The 22987-nt window shown below is 44.0% G+C and overlaps 1 protein-coding gene across 1 annotated transcript in view; it reads left to right on the top strand.

Moving 5' to 3' along the window:
• The window catches only part of LOC143482350 (complement C1s subcomponent-like), a 37654-nt gene extending 14878 nt beyond the window's left edge, over positions 1-22776 (top strand). Inside the window, exons 3-13 of the mRNA XM_076980692.1 lie at positions 6988-7165; positions 7328-7450; positions 8148-8368; positions 11607-11883; positions 12518-12633; positions 12781-12847; positions 13235-13369; positions 13854-13928; positions 14071-14267; positions 14509-14723; positions 21450-22776. Coding sequence (XP_076836807.1) covers positions 6988-7165; positions 7328-7450; positions 8148-8368; positions 11607-11883; positions 12518-12633; positions 12781-12847; positions 13235-13369; positions 13854-13928; positions 14071-14267; positions 14509-14723; positions 21450-21807 — 1962 coding nt within the window. The 3' untranslated portion in view covers positions 21808-22776. The remainder of the gene's footprint in view (positions 1-6987; positions 7166-7327; positions 7451-8147; positions 8369-11606; positions 11884-12517; positions 12634-12780; positions 12848-13234; positions 13370-13853; positions 13929-14070; positions 14268-14508; positions 14724-21449) is intronic.
• Positions 22777-22987: the final 211 nt, after the last annotated feature.

Here is a 22987-nt window from a genome sequence, read left to right as displayed (position 1 = left end):
CGTGTTACTGGAGGCACTTGCTGAATATTCCGAAGCAAGTGGCACAACAAAGTTGGAAGCTGACCAGCTGTTGCAACAAATGCAAACGAAAAAGTTTGTTTTCCTGCCCATTGCATTCTGTAAGCTTTTTCAGAGCAGCGATTTTGCTACAAAGGGGTTGCAGAGTCCATTACTGTGCGTATCCGACAGCATTTCTTTGGTGGAAACATTGAAAGCGACTTTTGCCACTTTCCCCGACGAATCAAATGGTGACTTCAACAAGGTGCTTAGACTGACAGATGAGCTGATGGAGAAGCATGAAATGGGAGGCTGCTGGGATGTAACTACCTCTCGTGAGCGTAAGCTGCCTGCAAGGGTACCAGCAATTAGTCATAGCCACGACTTTAGGCAAATCCACATCTGTCAAGAATGACAGTGATCTAAGGGCACTCTGGAATTGTGTACTAGACAGTCAGATAACTGAATTGAACAGTCGATTTCATAATGATGCGTACAGAATAATGCATGCCGTGGCATCCCTGTTCCCCGGAGCTACGACATTTGGTCAGAAAGAACTGTTACAATCTCCGTGCAATTTGTATGGGATATCAGTCAGTGATGCAGAATTTACTTGTTTTACCTGATACATCAAAGGAAAGGCGGAGAAAGAGAACTTCCCCTCACTGATTGAACTACTGGATGCATGCCCTGCTGACATTTTCCCCGGCATGAACCGGCACATCCTGCAGCGTTGAAAGACTTCCGCAACTAACAGGATCAAGACAAGGCTCAGGTTGTCAATGCTGACTGGACGTTTGAACAACCTAACGCTACTGACGTTTGAACGAGAGCTCACAGACTCGCTGGATTATGACGAAATCATCACCATATTCAATTCCAAACCAAGACGACTCCGCCTATAGGGAGGCTACAGGTAGGCCTATTATTCTCATTCTGCTTCTGGGGTGGGTTTCCCGAAACGTTCTTAGCACTAAGTACTTCGTAACCTCATATGAAATGTACGTTCAGCTTTGCTGCAGGATGGCGCCTAGCGCACGAGTCATTTACAATGACCAGACTTGGAGTTAAATAATTTTGTGAATTGATGTGTATGTGAATTTATCATAGTCATATATTTAGTTGTGTTGTTGTGGTTGCCTTTTATTATTGGCCGCACAGTATTGGCCTATGTTACAGACTGTTTAATCAAATCAAATCAATTTTATCAATTGTAATCAAATAGGTCTAAATAAACAGAACGATCGTGCTGTCTCTCAGTGTACCTAACGAGTAATAAATATACTGTATTTTACAACTGAACTCCTCTGTGGGCAGTGTATTATTATTATTATTATTAGTAGTAGTAGTAGTAGTAGTAAATGCTAGGTTTATACTAACTATGCGTTAGTAATTCGCCAACTCCTGGTGATCGACTCTTGCCCCCCCCCCCCCCCCCCCCCAAGTGCTTGCCCACCCCAATTACACTTTGGCCCATCCAAAACTGCCACTGGTAAAAACACGTGCGTGTCGCGTAGGGCTACGCCCATTGATCTATATTACTGGATTGGACATCGCCTGTTGCCGCTATAGCTAGCGATGCGCCGCCATCGGAACCATTACTATGCATTGAGTCATGTCAGCAAAGCAGTGTAGTTCCTATGTGGGATGTGCATCCATCTGTCACAAAAACAGTCGTAGCGTCCTTATTTCTTATCCCATTTTGATAAAATATGGCTTAAATTAAAGGTGAGAATATTGCCGATGTTGTGATATGTAAAACTCCGTATTATCCCAAGAGATAAATTTATAAGCAGTCTGGGAATTTTTCAATTAAGGTAAAATTTTAACAAAACCCTGCATAAAGCCCTTTTCTTTCACCTGGCTAAATCTAAATAACACATGTATGTCATGTTTTTGATATTCAATCATAATTATGGTAAAAAGTTGTAAATAAATAACTTTGGTAAGTTTTAATTATTTAATTAGTTAAATATTTATCTCTTTATTTGTCAATTTGTGAACAAACGACCCTCAGGTGAGACGGATCACGGGCCCCGCCCACCAGAGGGACGAACATCACATGACCAAAACAGGATAGCTGCCGCTGTAGACGGGGGCGACCGGCAGGGCCCCCCCCACAACGTGACAATATGTTCAAGTATAATATGAGATGGCATCAGTGTGGAGGAGCATCTTTGAGCACTACATGGCTAAATGTGGGTGAAATTAATTATGAAATTATGATAGAGAAAATAATGAGTTTGAATCTGAAATTTATGACAAAATTTGTCAGATTTTTTTTGTAGCAGAAAAAAAAGTAGCAGAAAAGAGCTTACACAATTCAGTTTCCCACAAATACTTATATAAATTGACATGACACAAAATATTGTGACGTTCGGCGAGGGACGAAGGACGAGACAGGAATCCTCCTCTTTTACGTCACTTTTTATTTAAACAAAATTGCGCAATAGCGCACGAGCAACAAATACTTCACACGTAACGTGTAGACATTAGACAACGACGAGCACAGGACACTGCGCGAGCGCACATTAAATAGACAGACCACATTAGCCCCATGTGATTACGAGACGATTCACAGGTGAGACACATTATTCACACAACATAGCCTTCACCACAGAGTTCCGCAGACGCAGACAAAGCACGTGGACAACGTTTACACACGCCCAAAGGGGAGGGGCCGGGGTCCTCAACGTGACAGACGCCCCCTCCAAGGGCACTACCCGTCCCGGGGTGCCAACAGGACCGAGTGCCCCGAACCCACGACGATGGGCGGATCCGACGCGCTCAGTCCTGCGTCTGGGAGGTGACCGCCCTCGGGGAAGCGTCCGCCACGGACCGCCTAGAACACCCTCCCTGGGAACACAGGGGAAAAGACGTTAGACAACGGCACGGTTACAAAAACACAAACAGGCACGCTTACACACATAGACACAAACGGGAAGAGGGGGTTAGGTACACATACGGGTAGACTTACGAACACAGGCACACACACACATGAAACCGGCGCCAGGCTGCGCGCCAGAAGGAGAGCGATGAGGGGAGTGAGATCGGGAGCCACTGGTGCTGCAGGTGCTGCGGTGGGCGGTGCTCCTCCTGCCCTTGCTGCAAACCCTCCACCGGGCGCAGCGCGGTTGGCCGACGCGCCTGGTGCAGCGCGGTTGGCCGACGCGCCAGGTGCAGCGCGGTTGGCCGACGCGCCAGGTGCAGCGCGGTTGGTCCCACCCCTCGGTGGGCCGTACGGGAAACCCTCCTCGTCCGGGGATCTCCCTCCGGACCTGGCAGTGGGAGTGGCTTCCTCCGCTTCCATCTCCTCCTCACTGCCACGGCTCCAGCTCATGGGCTGCCCCGAGCTGCCACCCCGGGAACAGTCCATGTCGCTGGCTGGGGAGCGCTTGAGGGATGAACCCGCCTCTGGACTCCTCTTCCTCCTCACCGTCCCGGCGGACAGTTCCGAGGGGGGAGGGCTCTCCTCCTCCTCCGTGTAGGAGCCCTCGGACGGAGGGTAATCCCCGTTCTCCTCCCCACCGTCTTCCTCGGGGCATGCGGAGCACTCCGACGGGGGGTACTCCTCCTCGTCGCCCTCTTGCTCCTCCCCCTCTTCCTCGCCCTCCTCGACAGGGGGAGAGGGACCTACGGGCGGAGGGAGGTAGTCCTCTTCCTCCGACTCCTCCTCCTCCTCTTCACCGTAGTCGACGGTAGAGACGTCATCTAGCGACGGAGGATAGCCGTCTTCCTCTGACTCCTCCTCCCTACCGTAGTTGACGGTGGAGGCGTCGCATAAAGACGGAGGGTAGCTGTCTTCCTCGTCTTCCAGCTCCTCCTCCTCGCCTGGAGAGTCCCCCTCCCCAAACTCGCTCTCGGGGGTCTTGATGCACCCGCGCCTGTCGCAGCAGGGACGCACAGATCGGGTCCAGCTCGAGCTGCGCCAAAGTCGGCGGGGCTTCGCGGCGCGGGGGGGAGGAAGAAGAGCGGTGGTGCCGCTTGCTGGGCTTTTTTCCCTTCTTGGGCTTGCTCTTGTAGCCTGGCATCTTTGTCTCTTGATGGCTCGTCGTTCTGTGACGTTCGGCGAGGGACGAAGGACGAGACAGGAATCCTCCTCTTTTACGTCACTTTTTATTTAAACAAAATTGCGCAATAGCGCACGAGCAACAAATACTTCACACGTAACGTGTAGACATTAGACAACGACGAGCACAGGACACTGCGCGAGCGCACATTAAATAGACAGACCACATTAGCCCCATGTGATTACGAGACGATTCACAGGTGAGACACATTATTCACACAACATAGCCTTCACCACAGAGTTCCGCAGACGCAGACAAAGCACGTGGACAACGTTTACACACGCCCAAAGGGGAGGGGCCGGGGTCCTCAACGTGACAAATATACAATTTTCAAAATCATTTATTGCAGCCACTTCTCATTGGCTACAGAATTTCATCAACTTTAATAAAATATTTATTATTATTAATATGGTCTGGAAGGTTGAAAATCTGTGGCACTGCTCCTTCTCCAACATGTGCCCTCTTCAGTGTATGGTTGATATCAGTGGGCAGTGAGCACTGCATATCCCTGCTGTAGATGACGGTCCTCTCAGACGTCCACACTTTTTTTGTACAGCTCATAATTTCTGTGTTTGTTGGGAAATCTGTGTAGAAAAATGGCATTTATTAAAAAAAAAACCTGTATTAACCTGGCGTGAGTTTCCAAAAACGTTCTTAGCGCTAAGTACTTCATAACCTCGTTCTTACGTAACGTACGAGGTTAAGAAGTACTTAGCGCTAAGAACGTTTTGGGAAACTCACCCCTGTTGATTTAAAAAATAATAATGACAAATTTAATTGACTTAAATTTTCATTTGGTTTCATTATTTATTCAGTTTGTGTGAGAGAGTATCTATGGGACATAATGCCAACTGGACTGAACATCTGTCCCAGTAAAACAGATTTAGAGATAATTTTAATGAACATCGTATTTACAACATTATCCTAACATGATAACAATATTAAATAACAATACATTGTAATTTGTTGGAACAGAAAACTTGTTTTTAAGTGAATTTACTTGACATAGCTTTATCAAAATCAAGCTAGCATGGACAGTCAACATCCCTCATCTCTGCTAATTTTTTTTTTTATAAAAATTGTTTTACTGACTTGTGAAATGTGATACCTTTTGATATTGTGATCTTGTTGTCGTAGTTTTGACAATTTATGTCCCTCTTTGGTTTTCCTTACGTGACTGTCTGCTAGATCTCACTTTTATGTCCATCCATGGATGCTCCTCAATGCACGACTCAATGCATAGTAATGGCACCTGCGCGGCGCATGCTAAGTCACGTGATGTCCAATCCAGTAATATAGATCAATGGCTACGCCCCCCTCTCCTCGCTGTCACTCCGGTGTCTCTGTTCCTCGTGTCTCTGTTGTTCCTTGCCCGTTAGCCCAGCCTGGCTTGTCTGTTGCCCTGGTTTCTGTCTGTCTGCCATGCCCGTGTCATGATTGATATCAGCTGTGTCTCGTTATGTTCCTTGTATATTAGTCCCTGTGTCTCCCATGTCTGGATCGGTGGTTTTGTGCATTCATGTTCTTTGTGTTCCTGAATCCATGCAAGTGTGTTTCTGTGTTCATGTCTGTGTTATCCTGGTTCTGTGAGTACGTCTTGTTTTCACTGCCCAGTCGCTCTGTGTTTTCAGTTTCCTGATTGTTTCGTTTGTTCTACGTTGTATCCGTGTTTGATTTCAAAGTATTCGTTCAGTCATGCCTCTCAGAGGCGGTCTCTTTGCATAGAGGTGTCGCTAGGCAATTGTCTTGGGCCCCTCCCACTGCAGCCCACTGTAGGGGCCCCCTGACTAGCTTACTTATTTCTCACATATCAATATTGATGGGCCCCCTAGCTAAATTTGCCTTGAGCCCCCAAATTGCTAAGTCCGCCACTGCTCTCAGTGTTTCGTGTTTGGACTCCCTCTCGGATTTTACCTACGCCTTTCTGTTTGACCCTGATTTTGGAATTCCCTTTATTAAATCTCGCTCTCCTCAGCGTTTGTGTCCGCCTCCTTACTCCGCAGCGCATGCTGCGTTACAGTGCGATTTGTTGTGGGTGGTAAATCACAGGTTTGAGAACTCGTTCTCGCCCTCTACTGTGCAATTTGGTTAGGAATACAGCCGTGCTAAACTATCAAGGTGAATGTCATCAGTTTGCTTACCTATTTTGACCCAGTTCTCAACCCAACTTTAAGAATAGATTAACGGCGATATTTTTTATATCGCCCAATAAGAGTATCACATTATCGAACGCCATTACCGGCCCACCACTAATATATATATATATATATATATATATATATATATATATATATATATATATATATATATATATATATATATATATATAGTGCTTTATATACAGTATGTCTGAGTACAAGCCCCCAGATAGCATGAAAAAACCCTAGAGCATAAGAAGAAACCTTGAGAAGAATCCAGACTCACACACATAAACCCTAACTCACTGACCCTAACCCTAACTCTAACTCACATTCACTAACCCTAACCCTAACTCATACTCGAAAAGGAAAAGGCTCTGCCCCCTGTGGTAGTTTTTCTTATTCTAGGTACTGATACCTGCACTTTTTGCTCTAAACAGACGTGGTAGGTCATAGTGCACTAGGAGTTCACTGAGGTACTGTGGGGCAAGACCATTCAGTGCTTTGTAGGTCATTAGAAGTATTTTATAATCAATACGAAATTTGACTGGGAACCAGTGGTAAGAACTCTGACTGCTGCATTCTGACCTAGCTGGAGCTTGTTTAAGCACATAGTAGAATAGCCTGGTGTGTGTGTGTGTGTGTGTGTGTGTGTGTGTGTGTGTGTGTGTGTGTGTGTGTGTGTGTGTGTGTGTGTGTGTGTGTGTGTGTGTGTAGCTTCTGTTCTTGGACCTTACAGGCTGTTCCACAGCACTGGTTTTGTCTGTGTTTCATTCTTGCAGGTCTTTGCGGGGAACATCCTTCTCACCAAACTGTGTGGCAGAATGTCAGCTCAACATCTGCTCTCAGTCAACCCCTCGCTGCGTTCACACGCTGGGGGCTGTCTCTCTCTCTCTTTCCAGGCTGACTTCTCCAACCCAGAGAGACACGCTGGCTTCACAGCCTTCTACAAGGCACAGGGTAATGGACATTACTTCCAGTCTCAATTGATCTGAATGGTGAGGTGATTTGATTACTTCACTGTTACCCATTCTGTGGCAGCTCAGGGGAGGGAGGGGATCTTTATGGATTTGGACTGATTACTTAGCTGACCTTTGACCATGTGACTCTGCGGGACCCTAGATGTAGACGAGTGCCGGGACGGTGATCCTCCTTGTTCCCACTTCTGCAATAACTACATTGGAGGATACACCTGCAGTTGCAAACCAGGTTACTACCTCAGTGAAGACCAGCACACCTGCAGTGGTATGGAACTACACAAGCACTGTCTCACACACATACACACACACACACACACACACTACATAGTACAGCGAAGACTAGCACACCTGCAGTCTCAATTTCAAATCTAAAAATCTCTATTAATGTCATGTTTTGCCCCCACCTATCAGTCATGTTGTCATGTTCTGTTTAGCCCTCCTCTGTCTGTTTATTTTAGTATTCCATGTGCTCATGGAATTTTATTTAAATAAAATACAGTCTTAATTTAAATTATCTATATAATGTCTTTTGTTTAAATGTAAATCATTCCCTGTGTGTTTAACCGGTTTCTCTTTCTTCCTTGTTGTGTTGTTTAGAGTCTGTTTTACACGGTCTTGACTGGTTTTGTCTGTGCGTCAGTCATGTTTGTTTAGATTAATTTGCAGAAATTTCTCCACACTAGTTTCTGATTGGCACTTAATAAATCTCGCTCCTCTCGGCACTTGTGTTCATCTCCTCGTGACCCAACAACCAGGGCATTACAGTTAACATGATTGAATGTATGAACTTGCACCGTTTCAAGCACTGAAATCATTGTTAAACTATTTTGTAATAAAAAAATAGTATTTTTGCTCTCGTACAAAAATATAGAAAAACATTTTCTAAATCTCACGTTTCTGTTGTATTTGGCATTATATAATGTAACATTGATTTTATTTCACTCTTTCTGTCTGTCACTTAGCAAACTGCACAGAGATGCTCTTTGGGGAGGGTGTGCTGAGCCCCCCAGGCAGCCCTGGTCCGTATTGGGAGAACTCCTTCTGTTCCTACACACTGGTGGTGCAGGAGGGCCATCAGCTGGTGCTAAGCTTCCATGGGGAGTTTGACGTGGAGAGCAGGGATGGGTATTGTGTGGACTCTCTTACGGTCTGTAGCTCTGCTAGCCATGCGGCTCGTCTCTTACCTCACTTTCTTGAATATTCTTGAAGAGCTTTGGGTGGTTTACTCATCTGTCATTTTGCTATTGTAGTGTTATAAGCCATATCTGTGCAGTATTTGTAATGGGGGTGTCCCCCCAATACAGAGTAAAACCTCTGTTTTCCTTCTGGAAGACGCTACAGGTCCCTACCAACAAAATCAGTCAGATTCAAAAACAGTTTCTTTCCAACTGCTGTACGGTCACTAAATCAATGTACGACCTGAAAGAATTGTCTGTCTATGTCTGTGTATTGTATTTGTATTTATGCATTTTTTTTTTGGACACAGAAATGTGAGTATGTTATGCTGTACCGGAAGCAAACTCCACCAACTTGTTGTGTGGTCATTAATAATAAATGAATGAATCAAATATAACAGAACAGACCCAACTGAGTCAGCCGCCAAGTAACTTTAACCCCTAAGATTAATCCGTCAACAATAAACTCTAATTGGCAATGAGCATGAGTGGGGAAACTCCTCCAAAGAGACAACCACCACTCTTAACGTTCTTTGGGGTTTGGGTTTTAAGGTTTTGAGTGTTTGGGAATTTGGGGGGTTGAGGGTTTTGAGGGATTGTTGGGGTTTGGGGGTTTGAGGGTTTAAAGGTTTGGGGCACTTGAGAAGGGAAAGGTGTGACTCAAAGGCTTTTAGGAGAAGCTTGAACAGTGAGAGACATACAAAACCTACGAGGCAGTGTTTAAGGTTCATACCATAGAATTAGCAGCTATGTCCTTCACCAGAACTCTGAACACAGACTGAGCACAGGGAGTCAGGGAGCTGCTCTTCAGTAGGCAGGAGCATTAGGGTTAGGGGTTAGGGTTGATCTTAGGGTTAGGGTTTTGGGTTAGGTGTTAGGATTAGGGTGTGGCTGACTATCGCTGATTATGGAAGAGTTGCCTTGTGCCTTGGGTGGCCAAAAGTGGCCTAGCAGATGATCTAGTCCTGGGCAGGGAAATTGCAATATTACCTTAATGGCTAACAGTCAAATGAACATAAAACATTCATGTTCTCACATGTCACTCCATTGCTGCATTGTCTTCACTGGCTTCCAGTAGCAGCACGCATCAGATATAAAACCTTGATGCTTGCCTACAAAGCCAAACAAATGGCACAGCCCCTCACTACATGATGACCATGGTCAAAGCCTGATCGGTACCACGAGCACTCTGAATGTCAAGTATGGCTCAACTTGTAATGCCATTCTTAAAGTATCATGGAAGACAAACCTCAAGACCGATCTTCCAGTAGCTGTTCAGACTGCGGAGTCACTTGACATCTTCAAACTTAGACTGTAGACTCACCTGTTTGTTGAGTATTTAAATGACCACTAAAAATGCAGATAGCACTTGTGCAAATACTTTAATTTATGTCTATGGTTATTTGCACTTCTAGGTATCGTTTTTTAAATTCCTGTTGTTAAAGTGTAAGTCTGTGTTTATTTGCAATATTAGATAATGGCACTGATTCCTGTAGTTTAGTAGTTCTGGCTCAAGGATATCTTGAACTCTGACCTATCTATGGGACTATCTAGGATGCATTTTATGAACAGATGGAAAGCACTTTGTAAGTTGCTCTAGATATCAACATCTGCTAAATGCCCTAAATGTAAAACATTTAAGTCAGAATACTAATACTGCTAATGTCTGGTTCAGACACTCAAATGTCTGTTTATGTTCTGTGTGTTTTGCAGCCTCTGGTTACTTAGTTCCTTGGTGGTATGTTTCTGTGTCTTTTAGCTCCTTTGCTTCTCTGCGTTCAAGCACCGTGTTCCTCTGTTACTTGTCTAGTTAATACCCTAGTTCCTGTCTTGGTTGTGTTTAGTTTCTCCTCATAGTTTCGTCGCTGTCTTTGAAGTTGTTTGTGTTTTACATTGTAGCCTGCTCGTGTCCTTTGTGTTTTACATTGTAGCCTGCTCGTGTCCTTTGTGTTTTACATTGTAGCCTGCTCATGTCCTTTGTGTTTTAAATTGTAGTCTGCGCGTGTCCTTTGTGTTTTACATTGTAGCCTGCTCGTGTCCTTTGTGTTTTACATTGTAGCCTGCTCGTGTCCTTTGTGTTTTACATTGTGGCCTGCTCGTGTCCTTTGTGTTTTACATTGTGGCCTGCTCGTGTCCTTTGTGTTTTACATTGTAGCCTGCTCGTGTCCTTTGTGTTTTACATTGTAGTCTGCGCTTGTCCTTAGCTATAGCCCGTTTAGTTGTTTCTCCCTTTGTTATGATTCTCCCAGTTACATTTAAGTGGTTTGTGTGGTTGTTATGTTGTCATGTATTTTCTCTTTCCCTCTTTGTCTTGTAGCCCCGTTCCATGTTGTTAGCCCATTGTTAATTAGTATAGTCCCTATCTGCGTTCTGTGTCTATGTCTCATAGTTTGTGACCCCCCTTTTAATAAATACTCATTCACTTGCGTTTGCGTCACCTCTGCCTTTGTCAAACGTTAAACCAAGCTTATACCAACAGTCACAGTCTGTGTTCCACAGCTCTACCCACCGCATCAATCAAGTTGGGCACTTGGCATGGGCGTTCCATAACAGACCCCACTCTATCAATTTTCCGATACATCAGGGCAACACCTAATCCAATCAGGAGAAATCAAAGTTCCCAGTGATCAAAGTTCCAAGTAGGAACACTTCCTCAACATCTTCGAAGGTAGAGAGGTGCAAGACACAAACTACGCCAGGTCCCCCATGAGTCAAACACATATCCAGATGAGAACGTCCGGGCATGTGGGTTCTCCCGCACAATGACTCCTCATGCGAAAAATAGTGTCAATTGTGTTGAGAGACCACCTGATCAAATCCATTTTCTTTGTTCCAATTCGAAGAGCAACGTCAGGGTACTAAGACGAGACAGAGAATCTAGCAGTGCTGAGCAGAGGGAGGGGGAGTGCAGGAGCAGAGATGAAGTGTGACCGCCTCTCTTGAAAGCCAGAAGAAGAAAGTCATATTTTCTAGTGTTAAGTTTAAGCCTTGTTTTGTCTTGTCTTGTTCCTAGTATCTGTCTGGTTTAGTTTAGTGTTTGAGGTTACCTTACTCTGTCATGTCTTTACATATTGGTTACTGTTCTGTGTCCGATTGCTCATCTGTTATGGCCCTGGACTGTTATGATTCTTCTCTTGGATTTGCACTTGATAAATCTCACTCTACTCTGCACATGCTGTTAACCATAATCCTAACACTAATCTCACTCTACTCTGCACATGCTGTAAACCCTAATCCTAACCCTAATCTCACTTCTACTCCGCACATGCTGTAAACCCTAATCCTAATCCTAATCTCACTCTACTTCGCACATGCGTCCGCCTCCTTCTCACTCCATGCTCAAGGCATTACACCCTTTTGCTTCCTGTCTACCAGATACTCTGGGACTCTGGGACACTGGGGCCCTTCTGTGGACAGAAAGCTCCGGCTGAGATCTCCACTGCTGCCCAGCGTGTTCAGGTTCTGTTCCATACAGACCAAGGAGGCACCAACACAGGCTTCACCCTGAGCTACAGAGCTGAACGTAGGTTTGCACGTCCCTCTACAGGGCTCTCACTACAGCTTCTGTGTAAGGAATGCCACCTGATCCTCCATAATCAGCCTCACCTGCCCCTCATTACCACGCCCCCTTCAGTCTTACTTAAGCACTTCACCAGCACGTCTCAGTCGCGAAGTATTGCCGACTCATGCCGCGTACCAAGCCTTTCTATTACCTGTCTGCTCTCCTGTGTTCTGACCCTCGCTTACGTCCCCAACCTTGTCTCCTGCCTAGTCCCTCTGTACCTTCTGACTTCTGCTCCCCCGGTATGACCCTGGACCGTCCTGACCACGCCAAGAAAACGCTGTTGCTACTGATCCTAGTGCTCGTGATTCACCTGCCTGTGTTTGTACCAGCGTCTCATTTCAATAAAAGCGGTGTTCTTCCGCATTTGGATCCCTCTCTGCCTGTTCAATACGTTAAATTCTGATCACTACATTTAAAAATGTCAATTGGGAGAGGTTTTAAGGCACTAACTTTAATTGAGAACTTTAATTGGCAGCTTTTCATTGTTTGAGAGCTGGTTCACTGTTAATTAGATAATCACCATAACTGCAGTGGTCAGTCATGTCTTGAATCCACATTTTTGATTGATTATAGCCAGTATAATTTCCTACAGCAATGCGGTGCCCTGGAACAGTGATAGCCAACTCCACTGTGGTACCTCAGAAGTCTCAGTACACCCCAGGAGACACAGTCTCTGTGCAGTGTGTGACTGGACATTCTTTGAACAGGGTAATTACTTCTTATTTATATATCTTATATTTAGATCATATGTACTGTGTAGCCTCTTTTTTTAATTTTGTAGCCTGCTTGTTTGAATGTCTGAATGTTTGTTTATTTTGTAGTCTGGTTATTCAGATCTTTTTAATTTGTGCTCAGACACAGCAAGCCTTTGTGTCCACATGCCAGAAAAGTGGGAAGTGGAGTCCCATCCACTACTGCAAACGTGAGATACACTGATATTACACTCACATTACACACAACTCAAAGTGAGACTGGGATCACACACGTTACCGTGACACTATAAATGCGAGTTACACTCAGATGTTACTATGAGACTGCGAGCATGAGTTACATGAGAATCTGAGTAACTTGCACATAACTGAGAATTTGAGTAACTCACACGATATTATAATAATATTAACACTTACAAACAGAAACTACAATTGACACTTAAGAATAACCAAAACACGAATGGCAAAATAGAGCATAGTATTAACACTTAAATTCAATTACAAATTACTGGGTGAGGTGCCAGAGTGCAAAAGTAAGTCTGACACCAAACCCAACCCAATAGCTGTTGGTTTTTGTGTCTGTTTCTTTACCATTGCAGTCATTGATTGTGGAGTTCCCAGACCTCTTCAGAATGGAGGAGTCAGATTTGTCTCTGGATCTAACAATGAATACCGCTCAGTCATACAGTACTACTGCAATGAACCATTCTACACTTTCAGAGGAGCTCCGTATGGTTAGTGTCACATTACGGTCCCCGACCTCTCCCTTTTGGGCGTGTGTTTACGCCGTCTGCGTCTGCTTGTCTGCGTCAGTGGATCTCCGTGGGTGCGGTTACGTCATGTGTTAATCCGTCTCACCTGTGGCTCGTCTCGTTATCACTTGGGGTTTATGTGATTTGTCTATTTAATGTGCGTTCACGCAGTGTCCTGTGCTCGTCATTGTTTGTGTGATGCGCGTTCAGTGTTTAATGTTAAACGTGCGCTGTCTGCGCAAATTGTGAATAAATTTACGTGTTTGCAAGAACGCCGGATTTTCTGTCTCGTCCGTCGCCTTGCGCCAGCCGTTAGACACTGCTAAATTACTGCTTTCAGCACCTGTGAAAGTGCATACAGATTCCCATTGGTACTTTCGCACTGATTCTGTTTCACTAATTCACTGTTTCACTAATTCACTGTTTCACTATTACTGTCTTACTTCTGCTTTTCCTCCTGTGGCAGTAAACTTCACCTGCTCTTCAGACCGGAAATGGAGAGCCAGTGATGATGATGCAGTAATCCCTCCATGCTACGCAGGTGAAGCTTTCTACACACTTAGTGTCTGTGCATGTGTTCATGTGTGTGTATATATATGTCTGTGTGGGTGCATGTGTGTAGATGTCCTACCGTAAACCTCTGCTTGCGTGACGGGGTGCATTTGTGTGTGTGTGTGTGTCAGTGTGTGGCCGTTCTACCACAGCCCTCTCCTCACGTGGCAGGGTGCATGGTGGGAAGATTGCCCCTGCAGGGTCATTTCCCTGGCAGGTCTTCCTCTATTCAGGAGGTCGAGGGGGAGCGGCTGTTGTTGGTGACAGGTGGCTCATGACTGCAGCGCATACTCTGGAGTCTGTGAAATATGATAAAGGCAACTTTGAGGTGAATTCACATCAGGACAATTAGAACATAAATATTACAACATAAATACACTTTATGAATGCAAGGACAAAAAACACAATATGAATTTATTTTTTGAGGTTTTAGGGGTTAGGGTCAGAGTGGTTTCATCTCTTTTTGACACAGGAAAGTCTTTCAAAACAATAGCCTAAATATTTATATAAATAATAAATAACATAAAAAGATTTTTGTGTCTTATTGCTTTTTATCTTCTTTTTTGTAGGCATATGTTGGACACACTAAGATCCATGAACTCATGAAGTTTCAATCACTTGCTATTGCCTCTCTACATGTCCACCCAGGATACAAGAACAATGACATGAGGACAGATTTTGATAATGACATTGCCTTGATCAAGCTAAACTCCTCAATCACCTTTAATGAAAATGTCATGCCTGTGTGTATTCCTCAACAAGCTGCTAAACTTAATACCATTGGGTAAGGGAACAATATCACAGTATACACCATAAATACACTCACCGACCACTTTATTAGGTACAGGTGTCCAACTGCTCATTAACTCAAATGTCGAATCAGCCAATTACATGGCAGCAACTCAATGCATTTAGGCATGTAGACATGGCCAAGACGATCTGCTGCAGTTCAAACCGAGCATCAAAATGGGGAAAAAAAGTGATTTAAGTGACTTTGAACGTGGCGTGGTTGTTGGTGCCACACGGGCTGGTCTGAATATTTCAGAAACTGCTGATCTACTGGGATTTTCAGGCACAACCATCTCTAGGGCTCATAGTGAGTAGCAGTCCTGTGGGCGCAAATTTTCTGGTGGAATAGAAAATTCACATCATGGTTGTGCAGTTGACTGCAGCAACTGCATGATGCTATCATGTCAATATGGACCAGACTCTCTGAGGAATGTTTCCAGTACCTTGTTGAATCTATGCCACGAAGGATTAACACTAGAAGCGCCAAAGCTCCGGTCATTTGACCGCTGTGACGTCTACTAGAAGCGCCGCCTCTGGTCGACCTAATTATACCTAGAAGCGCCGAGCACCGGTCACTTGACCGCAGTAGCACAAAAAATAATAATATCTTTGCACTGGATCCAATTTCAGAACCCTCCTTTCATGACTTTTCCCAGAATTGTCCTTTTAATAAACTAGTATTTTTACATTGTTAAAAGAAACCCTGCACATGCTAGTTTCAATCGATTTCGCTCGTATCTCTGTAATATTGTCGTCGTCGCCTACACTTCAAGACTGTGATTCTCTTTTCTGCCAGCGGGTGTCGCAAAGATTCGTATGTCATTTAATATTTAGTATAACTAAATAAAGATCAATAGTTTTCAAAACTAAATTATTCAAAGTTCAAACTGATTATTGTGTAAAGACAAAACGGAATTCGTCCGTTGAACGAAAGTGAAAGTGTTTCACTTTCCAAAGTCTTAAAATATATACTTTATTTATTAATATTATTTAATATATACTATATATAAGTTTACATCAATGGTTTTCAAACCGTGAGAGCGTCTTGCTTTGCCTAATAAATGCTTTAGTAGTTTGCAGGAATTCTGCGAATGGTAATTAGCCTACTTATCAAGTCAATATCTCAAAGAAATGATCTCTCGGGTATAATCCCTCTTCGCCAGGGCTAGCTGTTAGATACATACATTATGTATGGCTGCTTTTGACACACTGGCATTACAAAAGAATTAAGCAGAATGCAAGTTACGTATGTAAATGCATACCTTTGCGAGCGAAACTGAGATGATGGCATGGGCGGTGCTGTTATGAACACTTTATTCACAATAGCATTCATGAGGCAACGTGAGCTATAAATTCGTCGGGACGCGGCTACACAGTTTGAGTGAAAACTCTGCTTGGGCGATCGAACAGCAACACAGTTTGCTTGAAAGCTCGGTTTTGGCGTTTGAACAGCAACATAGTTTGCGTGACTCCTCGGTTTGGGCGTTTGAACAGCAACACAGTTTGCTTGAAAGCTCGGTTTGGGCGATCGAACAGCAACACAGTTTGCTTGAAAGCTCGGTTTTGGCGTTTGAACAGCAACATAGTTTGCGTGACTCCTCGGTTTGGGCGTTTGAACAGCAACACAGTTTGCTTGAAAGCTCGGTTTGGGTGATTGAACAGCAACACAGTTTGCTTGAAAGCTCGGTTTGGGTGATCGAACAGCAACACAGTTTGCGTGACTCCTCGGTTTGGGCGTTTGAAAGGTTGCATAGTGCATTATAAAAATGGCACAGAGAATCATGTACACCCCAAAGCAAGTGCTGGACATGCTGTGCAATATTGATGAGATGGAATCGGAGGGCGAACAATGTGAGGTGTCGGATGGAGAGGGCGAAAGTGAAATGGATCTGAATCTTGAATCTGATTCAGAATCGGACTCTGAAACTGAGTGTGGTGGTGACTCATTTCTGGCCAAAGACGGTACGGTGTGGTTTGAAACTGCTGGCAAACCTCGGGGTAGAGCACAAGAGTGCAATATTGTGAGAGAAACCCCAGGGCCTACGTGTTATGCCAAGGACAAAATTAAAAGTCCACTGACCAGCTTACTGTGTTTGATTGACACAGAAATGTGGGGCGCAATTCTGAAATACACAGAGGCAGAGGCTGAACGAAATAATGCTCAGTTCAAACTAACAGCTGACGAACTGAAAGCATTTGTGGGTCTCGTTTATTTGAGAGGTATAACAGCCGGTAAAAGCATGAAACTTGATGAATACTGGTCTGCTGACTTAGGAAATCCCATTTTCAAAGAGACAATGTCTAGACAGACATTCAGAGATATCATGCGCTATCTGCGCTTTGATGACAAGAGCACAAGGGCTGCCCGCCTTGCGACTGATAAATTTGCTATGATCTCGGAGATATTTGATAAATTTGTGAAAAACAGCATTGCTTCTTACACGCCCGGTGAGAACATAACTGTTGATGAGCAACTGTTCCCAACTAAAGCTCGCTGTCGTTTCACTCAGTACATGGCCAATAAACCCGATAAATTTGGGATTAAGTTCTGGGTGGCCGCTGATGTTGAAACAAAATATATGTTGAACGCCATTCCCTATCTAGGGAAAGATGAAAGCAGGCCGGCTGGTCAACGGTTGTCTGAAAATATTGTGTTGCGTTTGATGGAGCCTTTCATGGGTAAAGGAAGAAATGTAACGACTGACAATTTCTTCACTTCATTGGCACTTGCAAACACCCTTTTGGCGAACAAAACCACTATTGTTGGTACGATGAATAAAATGAGACGTGAGATGCCCCCATGTACACAGGCACAGTCTGAAAGATTTTCCACCAAGGTGTTGCGGGCTGGAAAAATAACTCTAACGATTTACCAGGCAAAACCTAAAAAAAATGTATGCATCCTGAGCTCAATGCATCAGACAGTTTCAATTGATAATGGCGCAAAGAAACTGCCTGAAACTGTTTCATATTACAACACGACTAAATGTGGCGTTGATGTTATGGATCAAATGGCACGACTGTATTCGGTGAAGGGAGGCACCCGTCGTTGGCCTGTCGCGGTTTTCTACAACCTCCTAGACCTGGCTGCAATAAATGCACATATATTGTTCAAACAGTGCATGAACGTTAACCTGAGCAGACGAAGGTTTATTCTCGAGTTGGTAAAGGAGCTGTGTGCACAGCAGAAAATGGCGAAAGCGGCTAGGGCAGTGGCACAAAAGCGAATTTTACCTGAAGCTCCTTGCCCGCCCTCAAAAAGAAAACAATGCCAAGTCGGCAGATGTTCAGGGAACAAAACGTATGACATCTGCCAGACATGTAAGCGACTGGTCTGTGGCAAATGTGCAAAGACTGCACCTAAGCTGTGTTTTGAATGTTGAGTTGTGTGAAGCTGACACACAAATCAAAACAAAGGGAACTTAATTTGAGGTGGTGAACGAAACTTATGCAATATACGCTAAAGAGAGACGGGATGCACCCGTTGTTGGCCTGTAGCTGTGTTCTACAACCTCCAAAACCTGGCTGTAATTAATAAATATTGTTCAAACAGTGCATGAACATTAACCACAGCGGTGGAGGTTTATTCTCAAGTTCACAATTCACTACATAAATGGAACTTAATTTGAGGTGGGGAACGAAACTTATGCAATATACGCTAAAGAGAGACGGGATGCACCCGTTGTTGGCCTGTAGCTGTGTTCTACAACCTCCAAAACCTGGCTGTAATTAATAAATATTGTTCAAACAGTGCATGAACATTAACCACAGCGGTGGAGGTTTATTCTCAAGTTCACAATTCACTACATAAATGGAACTTAATTTGAGGTGGTGAACGAAACTTATGCAATATACGCTAAAGAGAGACGGGATGCACCCGTTGTTGGCCTGTAGCTGTGTTCTACAACCTCCAAAACCTGGCTGTAATTAATAAATATTGTTCAAACAGTGCATGAACATTAACCACAGCGGTGGAGGTTTATTCTCAAGTTCACAATTCACTACATAAATGGAACTTAATTTGAGGTGGTGAACGAAACTTATGCAATATACGCTAAAGAGAGACGGGATGCACCCGTTGTTGGCCTGTAGCTGTGTTCTACAACCTCCAAAACCTGGCTGTAATTAATAAATATTGTTCAAACAGTGCATGAACATTAATCACAGCGGTGGAGGTTTATTCTCAAGTTCACAATTCACTACATAAATGGAACTTAATTTGAGGTGGTGAACGAAACTTATGCAATATACGCTAAAGAGAGACGGGATGCACCCGTTGTTGGCCTGTAGCTGTGTTCTACAACCTCCAAAACCTGGCTGTAATTAATAAATATTGTTCAAACAGTGCATGAACATTAACCACAGCGGTGGAGGTTTATTCTCAAGTTCACAATTCACTACATAAATGGAACTTAATTTGAGGTGGTGAACGAAACTTATGCAATATACGCTAAAGAGAGACGGGATGCACCCGTTGTTGGCCTGTAGCTGTGTTCTACAACCTCCAAAACCTGGCTGTAATTAATAAATATTGTTCAAACAGTGCATGAACATTAACCACAGCGGCGGAGGTTTATTCTCAAGTTCACAATTCACTACATAAATGGAACTTAATTTGAGGTGGGGAACGAAACTTATGCAATATACGATACATGTAAATCACCGAATGGTGATAACGCTCGGTGATAACACGGTCGTTAGGACGTGGGATCACACATCGGCTATTCACCGATCAAACACCTCATTTGAAACGGCAACACAATACGGCAAGATAAAAAAGTGAACATTAGAGAGGACAGAGGCAACTATATTCGTGAAGCCATCCGTATCATTTTAATAATTTTGCGTTTTGTTACGCAAAGGTACATAGCCTACCTTTTATAATGATATTTTTGTAATTATTTTGCCTATTTATGCTTTTTGTTCTTTGTCTAACACAAAACATTATAGACATTTATTTGTAGATTTGTTATGTTCACCATAGCCTACAATTCACTAACATACACAACTTTTAGACATTAAAACTTGAAATGGCGTAACATTGAGTATACAAACAAACTTGCTTTAGCTCGGTCTACGGGCTTCACTTTGCTACTCTGAGTATCGAACAAGCTTTTTGTGGATGTGGGGGTGGAAGGCTGCAGCGCAGTCTGTAGCATTAGCAAGACAAAAGACGTGAACGCTTCACAGTGGGGGTGCGGGCCAGTGGGTTAGTGGTGTGGCGAACGTACATGATAATATAGTGACATATATGCCAACAGAATAACACACAGACAAATAAGCAAACTATTACACTAACCAAGCAAACTATTACACTAACCAAGAAACAAAACTGAAACTATATTTTGCATTTACGTTTTCGCACAAACCAGGAAATGCAATATGAAACTAAACAAAACTGACAATGGGAAAGCTACTGAGAACAAGGTCACAAGGCACTGATTCTAAAAGGTTTAGTCACATTAATTTGTTAACATATTGACGTTACGTGCAAATGTCACCATTACGAATATTTTGTTTGGGCGGCTCATTCTTCCTTTTGTGCAAAACGCCATCTAGCGTTAATTATGTGTCAGTACCAGCTCCCCTGTGTAAAGACTCAGCGGTCTTTTGACCGCCCGAGGCGCGCTTTAAGTAGGTGAAAACAACACGGCGCTAGTAGGAGGTGGTGAAATCGGTCAGATGACCGGCCCTCCGCGCTTCTAGGTATAAGTATGTAAATGAGGCGCGGCGCTTCTAGTGTTAAGGCAGTTCTGAAGGCAAAAGGGGGTCCAACACAGTACTAGCAAGGTGTACCTAATAAAGTGGCCGTTGATTGTATATCTCTCTGGTGTCCTTCTACTGTCTCTACTGCTCCACTACCCCTCAACTTTCCCAACACTGCTCCCTCCTGCTTCTACAACCATTCTTTTGACCTCCTACAGCCCCCATACTGCTAGTTCTTACGAATGTATGGAGAGGAGTAATGGTGAATGCATGGGGAGGAGATATGGTACATACATGGTGAAGAGTAATGATGAATGCATGGGGAGGAGTAATGATGAATGCATGGGGAGGAGTAATGATGAATGCATGGGGAAGAGTAATGATGAATGCATGGGGAGGAGTTATGATGAATGCATGGGGAGGAGTTATGCAACTTACATGGGGAGGAGTAATGTGATGGATTTTTTATAAAGGTTTTTAAGCCTTAGTTTATGTCTAAATTCTTCGCTAGCTACATTTAAAGAGAATTTAGCTTACCCGTGATATAAGCAGTGACTACCAAGTGATAAGAAAGTGAGTTTGTCATGGGTGAGCTAAATGATGAAGTCAAGGGCATCATCTGCACCACGGCCCAATGGATTTTCCATTGTGCTGCAAAGTAACACAATCACCCTGCACATCTTTATGGGCTATAAGGTTGCACTCTCTCAGAGGCGCTATAGATGGCGTCATGATCTATCTGAGGAAACTAGCTGAAGTACTGGAGGGGCTTCGAAACAGCAACAGAAGGCTCCCTGCAGCAAACAGACCTTGACAGGCAGCTGCACTTCCTGGTCAAAATCACTGCTACAGATCTTCGATCTGACATAATATTATGGTCCACCAAGGCAAGAGCAGTGCTCACAATATCAACAGAGGAGGGAATGGAGGCTGTCTATGAGCACAAGACACTCTAACACTCAAACAATAACACTAACCCTCGAACACTAACTTTGCCCCTTCATCTTGCTTTCAGGTGGGTGTCGGGGTTTGGACTAACTGAAAAATGGATCCCTTCCAACAGTCTACGGTATATCAGCCTCCCAGTTGTAGAGCAAGACATGTGTCACACCTGGATAGAGAAGGAGCGAGCAGCGCGTGAGAATTTAGGGCCGCTCACAGCCAACATGTTCTGCGCTGGCCTCCCTGAAGGTAAGAAGGACACGTGCTCAGGAGACGCCGGCTCTGCCTTCGTCATGAAGGAGGGTGACGTGTTCTGGGTGGCCGGCATCGTCAGCTGGGGGGTGGACTGTGGCAAGCCTGGCACGTATGGAATTTACACCCGGGTTACACAGTATGCAAACTGGATACGAAAAACAATGGAGGAAAATTAGGAGGATGAAGATAACCGACCAGCAGGATGAAACACATGTATACTAATAATATTAACTGACGATTCGCTGTCTCTATGTAGACCAGGGATGGGCAACTGGCGGCCCTCACTGTTATGTTGTCCTCACTCAGTGCGGCCCGCAAATAGATCAATAATAATTTAATATTTAAAAGAAAAAAATAGAGCAGGACTTTTTTGTTCTTGTCACGTAGGGCTACGCCCCCCTCTCCCGTGTCGGTGTTGTTCCTTGCCCGGTTATCCCGCCCTGCGTGTCTGTTGCCCTGGTTTCCCTCTGTCTGCCATGCCCGTGTCATCATTGTGTTCAGTTGTGTCTAGTTTAGTCCTGTGTACTTGTATCTCTGTGTTTCGCCCATTGTCGGTTATTTGTGGTTTGTTCGGTTTTGTGGATTATCTGTCATCGCTGTTCTGGTATTTTCCGTCTCCGTTGTGTTTCTCCGTTGTGAATGGCTCTCCTGTTACGACTCCTGCCTGTCCTGTTGACCACTTGGATGGCTCTCCCGTTTTGACCCGTGCCTGTACAAACGACTTCGCCTATTGAATTCCCCTTATTAAATCTCGCTCTCCTCAGTGTTTGTGTCCGCCTCCTCGCTCCGCAGCGCGCTACGCGTTACACTTCTTTGATATGAAGGAGTTCAAATTCCTTTTTGCACTTTTTTATTAAGCAAATGTTACATCAGAAAATAGATGTATGATGGTGCAATAAACATATAGATCTGAATTCATTTAAAATGTGTTCTTATTGAGAATAATTTGTAGTGTCTTTCATATCCAATTGAAGTGCGTGGTCATGTGGCCCTCCAATAATAGTGCTGAAAACTGAAAAAATTTTGGCCCTCTTTATCATGGAAGTTGCCCATCCCTGACGTAGACAGTGAATTTGGCCAATAACTATGAAAATGTAGATCTTTGTATTCTGTTCCTGCTTATGTAAATTTGGATATAGATCAGCACAACAGAAGAGCCAAAGAACTAAAGCAGGTTACAGTAAATCTGCCACTGTACTTGGTCTATAAAACCATTCTTGGAATATGAAGAAGATAAATAAAAACGAAACATTCTCCAGCATCAGGGTTCTGTGTTTTTCCTCAATGTTCCTCGTTTTTATACAGTGTGACATGATATTTTTGTAGCTTTTCACAATGTTACTACCTGCAGGTCAG

This window comes from Brachyhypopomus gauderio, chromosome 18, assembly GCF_052324685.1.
Source record: "Brachyhypopomus gauderio isolate BG-103 chromosome 18, BGAUD_0.2, whole genome shotgun sequence".
NCBI lineage: Eukaryota > Metazoa > Chordata > Actinopteri > Gymnotiformes > Hypopomidae > Brachyhypopomus > Brachyhypopomus gauderio.
This window is presented reverse-complemented; position numbering and strand designations above follow the sequence as displayed.